General features: G+C 46.1%; 1 protein-coding gene across 1 annotated transcript in view; it reads left to right on the forward strand.

The window, feature by feature from the left end:
• The first annotated feature begins 307 nt into the window (after window positions 1–307).
• The window catches only part of mettl24 (methyltransferase like 24), a 38,210-nt gene continuing 29,634 nt past the window's right edge, over window positions 308–8,883 (forward strand). Inside the window, exon 1 of the mRNA XM_080791127.1 lies at window positions 308–1,102. Coding sequence (XP_080647253.1) covers window positions 767–1,102 — 336 coding nt within the window. The 5' untranslated portion in view covers window positions 308–766. The remainder of the gene's footprint in view (window positions 1,103–8,883) is intronic.

Genomic DNA, 8,883 nt, shown 5'->3' on the forward strand with positions numbered 1-8,883 from the left:
CGGCGCACAATGTTTCAAAGAACCTCCTTCAAACACCAGCCTCTCCTCCTCCTCCTCCTCCTCCTCCTCCTCCTCTCTCTGTCCCTCTCATTCTCTCTCTGTCTCTTGTTCTCCTCTGTGTGTCTCTCTCAATCTTCTCTCTGTGCAATGAGCGTACACATGCAGAGGTTTCGAGGCCTGGGCAATCTCCAGCGGTGGATCTGTAGGCCCTGCCCATAGTATATAGAGTTACACAGTAACTCGAGATTCAGGGGGACGGGAGAAGCAAACTGAGGGAGGAGAGTGAATGTTTGGGTATTGCAGAGAGAGAGAGAGAGAGAGAGAGAGAGAGAAAGGAGACAGAGAGAGGGGGGGGGCTGTATTAAGTTAGACTTCTTAGCTTAAGGAGGGAGTGCCCAAAGTTTTCAATGAGGGAAGCATGCACTGTTCTTCTGACTTAATGTACAGTGTCTGGCTGGCGCACTGAGACACAGCACAGAAATTGCAGAGACACGCATGCTTGCAGGTTTTGTGTTAATCTCTTTCAGGCTCACTCACGTCTCTCTCTACATGCTGGACTTTGGACCTGAAGGAGGGAGAAGGCGGACCCGAAGAGAATCCAGGGACATTTGTGGTACGAGGAGAGGAACAATGGGATAGGGCCGGGGCAGAGAATGAAACAGCAAAGACAATTTAGTCTCAGAGATGGACTGAAGCAAGTGAGAGTGAGATACAGAAAGGAGGAATGTAAACCGTGAAACGGACACACCATCCACTGCGGACAGGCATGGGCAAGGATCGCCTCACACGGGGACTACTGCTGCGCGCGTGCATTCTGCTCACTGCACTGTGCATGTGCATTCACGTTTACCTGGAGAGAGGGCGAAGGGGTGCACCTGCGCCCTCGGCCGCGGGACGTCCCGTGCAGACTACTCAGGAGCGGGGCCTCCAGAACGGGGCCATACGGGACTCATCGCGGGACCCAAAAACTCTGAGCCAGGACCGGGCCATTAAAAGGAGGGTGTCCTATGTTCGCACACTGAAAAAGGACAGCCTTGCGAGGAGCAGAGACGGGGACGAGCCCTCGCCCACGTGCTGCCTGCCTCTCCACCCTCGCAGAAAGGTACGTTTTACTGAGCACCTGGCCGAGAGCCAGCCAGGTGCATCACCTTCCAAGTGAAAGAGTTATCTGATCCCAGATCAGTGTCGGTGGTGGTGGGGTGGGTGCTCGATAGGGCAGTAAATCCATCCCTGTGAGTCACTTGGCTGGAAGTGGGGGTTACTCCCAGGAGTGTGATGGACAGGGTGAGAGCAGAGAGAAGGCCCGCTGAATCAATGGATCATTGACGCGTGCTTCTCTAAACACTGGAGAGCTGAGAGTCAGAGAGAGTTAAGAGGACTTGTTGCTATGTGGCTAGAGGGTTTCCTGGTGTGGCAGGACTGATTATACAGGGCTGGGTCTTTTATAATTCAAGTCTAGAATGAATGAGTGTTTGACGACACACATAGGTGCGCATACATACATACACACGCACACACACACACCTCACTAGCTGGTGTCTGGTTGTATGTCTATAGAGTCAGGACCAACAAAGGGCCATTGAGACCACCTCGCTCACACACGCACCGTGACGCACGCGCACGCACTATGCACACTCACACTCACACTCACACTCACACACACGTTTAACCCTTGACCTCTTGCGGGTGCAGTGTATAGAACCACTTAAACACTATATACTCAATTGCACGAACAAATAGCAAAACAGTCGAGCATACACGCTCAGAACACATTGCGTCGTGAGCTTGTATTTTCTCATCTTTCCAATATATTCTCATGCATTTAGCCCCTTCCCCTCCCTATATCCCACCCACCAATCTACCTCTAAAGTGTGTGTGTCATCATCTTCTCACCGTTAGCGCTTTTATTTCCCCCCCCCTCTCATTTTATCACTTCTCCAGTCAGGACCTCATTAGCATTCGGCAGTCGCCTCTAAATCCTTAATGACTCTAAACCAACTGAAGCCTGAGCGGGGCGGGCGAAGCCTCAGAGCAGAGCTCCGTGTTGCGCTGCGCGGAAATCACTGCAGGCCAATCATCAATAATACACAGAGCCATATGTTTTACCCTCCCGATCTCTTTAACACATGCCCCGGAGCCCCCCCACCACCCCCACCAACATTCTGCACGTTCTGTTTAGCTCTCTCTTGCTCATTATCTGACTCTCTCCATCTCTATACATCTAGTATCCCCAATTCCCCATCTCTCTACATCTTCTCTCACGCTCTCTCTCTCTCTCTCTCTCTCTCTCCTTTCAGGACCCCATGAGGACACACACCCCCCTCCCTGCATTTTCCTGTCTCCTGGTCCTATAGCTGCTTCCTGCATTTTATTGTCCTTTAAGTGCCATTCAGTCGGTTGTCTTTTTTATGGCGTGACTCTGCAGGAGGCTGGCTGTCTATGAGAAGGTCCGACTATATATAAACTATAAAGTGTGCCTGTATACATTTTGTCCAGAGTAAAATCCCGCACAAACCTTTAGATCAGCCTCAGATGTCTTGTGCATTATATACACTGCCAATGGACTATCGAGCTTAGTGCCGCTATATTTATTTTCTATTTTTTACGTTATGTTGCTAATGGAAGTCAAGGGGGCTCATATTAGTCATATAGATACGTCGTAGACCAGTGGTTCTCAAAACATCACACTCGCGTGGAGCGAGGGGCGCCTCAGACGGCTGAGACATCAGTGGTGCTCATGTGGTGCATCTGTCTCTGTCTGTCTGTCTGTCTGTTCATTTCACTGCATCTGTACACAATATAATGGCATGCTAGCCCTTCCTGACCAGCCCTCTGTCCGTAATGCGTATACACTATTAAATTAATCTTGTACGGACAGTTTGACTGCATGATTACATCTTGACATAATTCCTTTTGATTCTGTTCATTTAGTCTGTTAACGCCACCAATAAACCAGAACATCCTGTTCTTTCATTTAAACATGTTTCTTTTAATTAGACGGGACAACTTCCGTTTCCCCGCCCGACGAGCATTCATTATTTTAGTCCAATTAAGTGAGCATCAGCATACATTCTTAAAGAGGGCACTTTGTCCCTGAATAGTCAATTAAGTCTTGGTCTGGCGTAAGAATAGAAAAAAAGGCTACTTTGTGCATTCTGCACCAATCACATTACCAGGCAGTTCCTGCTGGCCCCCAGTGGAATTTCTAATGGCGAAACTCAGTGACCTTTGTCCGATTGTAGAAATATCTCAGACTGGGAGAGGGAGCGAGAGAGAGAGAGAGAGAGAGAGAGAGAGAGAGAGAGAGAGAGAGAGAGAGAGAGAGAGAGAGAGAGAGAGAGGAAATGAAAAAGAGGGGAAAAAAGGGATTGACTTCTGTAATCCCAAAGGTATGACCGGACTGGGTTCTCAGGCTGCTCTAACCTTGGGGGATACAGGGGACCATGCAGTCACAGGGAATCAGTGGCCGAGTAATTGACATGTCACCTGGGTGACACTCCTTTGTCTCTCCCCTGCCTGGGGCCAGCACACAAGCTCTCCCACGCATTACACTCACGTAATTGCCTGCACTTAACCTCTTATTTAGAAGACAGCTGTTGTTCAAAATTATAGTGGGTGGACTGACACTGTTTGCTTATTCACCTCATGTGTATATGGAGTGTGGGTAAAATGGACAGATGTTAGAAGCTGCTGGTGGTGGCTAATTTGGCATCATTTAGCATCAGCCAGAAATGCCTTAAGTGTAAATACCATTCTTGTTGGAATATCTCCGTTACTATACTGTATGTATGTGGACAATGGACACGTACAGACTGATTCCTCAAAGCAACGGTATACTATACCATTAGAGTGAGAAATGCTTACATATAGCATGAGGCTTACAAACGACATTTTTATGTTAATAAATCGACATCATGAATAGACATTATAAAGTTTGGCTCATCCCCGCTGGTGCCATTGCATCACAAATGTGACTGAAAGCCTAAAAGCCTATATACAGGACACCTTTTTATTTTTGAGCAGTGCCTTTACCGCTCCAATGAACAGCTACCTGTATGTGTGTCCCTATGCATGTATACCTCTATGTATTTATGTATGTCTGTTTGAGTATGGACAGCTGCGATACCACTGGGTGACCTAAAGTGGCACTGTGGCCATGTGTGTCTCTATTTATGTCCGTATGTACTGTATGTATGTCCGTATGTATGTATGTTTGGCACACACACACACACACACACACACACACACACACACACACACACACACACACACACACATGCACACACACGCACACAAGCACACTCTGCACTGCTCAGTTTACACATTGGTGTGATTTTATTTTAGAGCGACTAGCATCATAAATATTAGATAATGTCAGATATATACTATAGTTACGCATAAATAGCTAGTTTCTACAATCAGGCTTAAGAGTTAACTTGGCAGCTATAGGGCAAAACAGCTGCCTGGCCCTAAACTGAACCACCGATGTGGCTGGATGGCAAGATCACAGCTGAGGCAAGAATGCACTCAGCTCAGACGAGTTCTGAATTGTAAATGGACTTACACATAACACATCAAACATGTCTTGGGCACAAGGATCAAACCTCAAACCTGTACCTTGGCCATGGACAAAACGGAATTCACTCCACTGACAGTTTATAAACAGTGGGTCTGTTAGTGCGCCAACTCCCATGAGACAAAGACACCCAGTAGAGGGGGAGAAGCCGGTGTCAAAGTGTCCGGAGCGATGCGTCCTCACAATACTCCCCTCAGACATTGACGCCTTGTTTTGAACATTCCAGGAAGTTCTCAACCTCCCACCGAGCTGATATGAATGAGAACCATTGACCTCTGAAATGGAGAGCCTTCCCCCGAGTTCCCTCGCGTGTGTGCCACTCACCTCCACTGCCCATGCGTGTGTGCACACTGCGCACACACTGCGCACAGCCGCACACACACTAGAGCTGGGCGATATGGACAAAATCAAATATATTTATTTGTACACATACCTTGATATCGATATTGCACGTATGCCATATGATGATATAATTCCCAGATTGTCTAGTCTATCAATATTATATCAATATATATCCAAGCCCTAACACGTGCACACACACACACACACACACACACACACACACACACACACACACACACACACACACACACACACACACACACACACACACACACACACACACACACACACACACACACACACACACACACACACACACACACATCTTTTCTGTTAATTGTCCAGGCCTGGCCTACAATGGATGAATAGATCCATTAAATCTGACCCCCACGTGTCTCTTCTTATCCCATCTCCATCCCTCTGAGACCTGTATAAGTACACAGTAAAAACCTTTAGTGTACATTTAAATCTGAAGAGTGGAACCAAATTGACCCGTGGGTCCTCCACGCGAACACTCTTCAGAGTTAGACCTACACTGAGCATTTTACTGTGTGACTGTGTGTCATATGGTGTTCTTCACGCGCCCTCTGTTCCTTTCAACTTAAAATCAAACACAGAGCCCGCATATCTGGGAGGCTTTCCAGGAAATAAGGCGCACGCACACACACACACACACACACACTTAGGAGTACACTAACTACATGGTCTGGTGGCACTGACACCCCCCCATCTGTCTGGGCGGTACACAGCCAAGAAGGAGCCACTCCAACACAAGGCAACATGTCAGCGTTGAGTCCTCTTTCAAGGTCTGACTCTTCTTGGTTCAGAAGTGCCCTTCACACACACACACACACACACACACACACACACACACACACACACACACACACACACACACACACACACACACACACACACACACACACACACACACACACACACACACACACACACACACACAGTCACACACACACACACGGTCGCGGACACATATACTTGTGAGAGTATCTTTTCACCTGACAGGGGGGAGTTTCCCTGGTTGGACGTATAGCACGTGGAAGGAACACGTTATTCCAACCAGTTCCTTTCCCCTCCATCAGGGGCCCCAGCTGGCCAGGGGGAGGCAGTATAGAGACCAGGATTACTGCATGTTTTTAATTACATTTTTAAGCCTATAGCCCTAAAGCCGATTGATTGATTGATTGATTGATTGATTGGATACTTACTTATTAGTCAGAAATGTAAACAGCTCAAACGTACAGTCAGACATTAAGGTAGAGGATAACATAAGAAAGCGCCTGGGATTTCTTTCCAATGATTAGAGAGGAGAGAGGTTTCCTCTCGAATATTACACACACACACACACACACACACACACACACACACACACACACACACACACACGGTTCAGTGTATGTGATGATTTGTGGATGTGTCGGTCCATGGATGGCTGAAAGAGGAGAAGTTATGTTGATGCCAATGAAAGGAAACTGGGTTTCCACGGTAACAGCACATTCAAGAGAGCTTTAATGACACACTGAACCATGATATACTGCGACTACCCTGCCTGTTAGAGCGCAGCAAAATACAAAATGCCTGGACGTCAGTCAGTCAGTGTGTGTGTGTGTGTGTGTATGTGTGTGTGTATACACCTGTGTGCGTGTGTGCGTGCATGCGTGCGTGCGTGTCCACGCAAACTCCACTCCACTGAAATATCAATCGGCCATTCATTTTTCCCATAGAGATTTACACAAATATTTAGATCAATTATTTTAAGCATATAGAATCAAGCCATCCAGAATCCTGGTGAGTCATGACCATAAAACCTTTGATTCTGTCGGAAAAAATAACGAAAAATGCCATACAAAGGGCAATTATTAAATGTAGTATATATCATTATTAATATTCAATTATTTTCACATGTAGAATCAAAGGTTTTATGCTTTTACGATTCCACCAGGATCCTGGATGGCTTGATTCTAGGCTTATAAAATAATTGATTGAAATATTTTGCGAATCTCTATGGGAAAAATGAATTGGAGATTTTTCAGTGGAACCAGAAAACCACACCCACTGCTATGCCCTACAGACCTATAGAAGATAACAACAAGACATTCCACCTGGCCTCTTCTAGATCAGTTATGGAGGAGCTACAGCGATATGCATGTCCTCAAGTCTCACTGACTTTAGTATGCATACCTTCCTTGATCAGGTTATGTACTGTACAGCAGGGATACACAAATAGCTGAACCTGTGGGCCACATTACAGAAACGGCAAGGGGGGGCCGGGGGGGGGGCATTTGATACAATGCCAACATTATTGATATCTGGTGATAACTTCTGTCTTTCATTGGCGCCTCATATTGTCAATCTTAACAACTGACACTGTTTTTCGGCAAATTAATCATAGCTGGTATTGAATTTGCACTGAGATGGTAAAAATCCATTTGGGTGAAAGTGTCGGATCTCTGCATCGACGTTTGGGGCGCTTTGCTGAGGCTCATCTTTGCTGCTGCTCTGAATGGGATCAGGCATTGGTGACCTGGCGTTCCACTCCATGGTATAGCCTCGGTCCCAGGCTTATACTTATCTGCTCCACGGTTCTGTTGCAGTGAATGACTGCATGCAGTGTTGTCTCTTTGGATGATTATAGTAATGCGGCTGCCTAATAGCAATGTAATTAAACATAATAACTTCACTCTGTCTTTTTATTGATTGATTGAGTGGCAGGCCAGTCAGAATTGCACGCCCCGTGGGCCTGAGTTTGAGTAATACTGTGGCACAGAGAGGAGTAGCTTCCACTTTACTTTTGGTTACAACAAAAACAACATACTCGAGTCACTAAATGTGCTACACTGCATTCTACTGACGTATATATACCACGACAAGACAAGGACCCTTAAACACGTGCAAGTCATCATCAACCAGGAGGAGCATATAGCATTATAGCTCATAATTCACTGCAAAGCACGGGTACACAGTTCATTTCCACGTGAGAGCGTGTTGAACACTGAGTGAGATGTCGTGTCCTCGCCGGTTTCACGGTCCTAATGAAAAGCTTTCACAGAAATTCACACGTCTCGTATATAGAACAGCTCATCTGGTGACTCATTGCAGATAAACACGCGACATGCGGCTGTCACGCGGCTAATGGGAACCGTCAGGCCTGCTTTACACTTTGCCACGTGCAGCAGAACACAGCAGATGTACAAGGTCACAAGACGCGTTGTGTGAGCTTGTATATCTGCTGTTTTAGGCGCACGACACTGCGGTACGACAGAGTATAAATGAGGCAAAAGCCTGCAGGGATTAGATATGACAAAGCCTCAGTATGTGCGATATAAGGGGAAAAAGAGAGGGGGGGTCCCATATAGATTTGGACATTGTGTGTACAGGGGAATAGAGGGGGGGGGGGTTCTAAACGAGAACCACCTGTAAAAACAGAGCCAGCACAGTCAAATCCTGTGTTTCTTTAAGTCGGGGTGTGTGCAAATGAAACCAAATGGACCCGTAAGGGGTCCATTGTTGCCAAATGGATAAATGAACACTGAGGGATGTGTTTTTGACACTGTAAAACAGCACAGCTTTGTAGAGGCTTGAGGGATACAAATCTCAGACTCTAACTTTCGTTAGAAAACAGCGATTCGTATTCATGAAGATAGCAGCTAATGACAGTGGTGGAAAGTGACTAAGCATTATCTCAGAGGCAAATATTGTACTTTTCCTCCATTTTCCTACATTCATTTGAAAACTTTAGTTAGCCTACTACTTTGTAGATTTGGTTATTATTACAAAACATAGCAATAGCCCTATACATTTTGGCCATTTGAAAATAGCCAATCTACAAGCTCACAATGTGTCGTGATGACACTTTGTGAGCTTGTAGATCTGCTATTTGTTTTTCAAAATACCTTTGTAGCTTTACTCAGTATACATTTTGAATTCCACACTTTTACTTACATATT

This window comes from Protomyctophum bolini (assembly GCF_963924005.1).
Source record: "Protomyctophum bolini genome assembly, chromosome: 19".
Lineage (NCBI taxonomy): Eukaryota > Metazoa > Chordata > Actinopteri > Myctophiformes > Myctophidae > Protomyctophum > Protomyctophum bolini.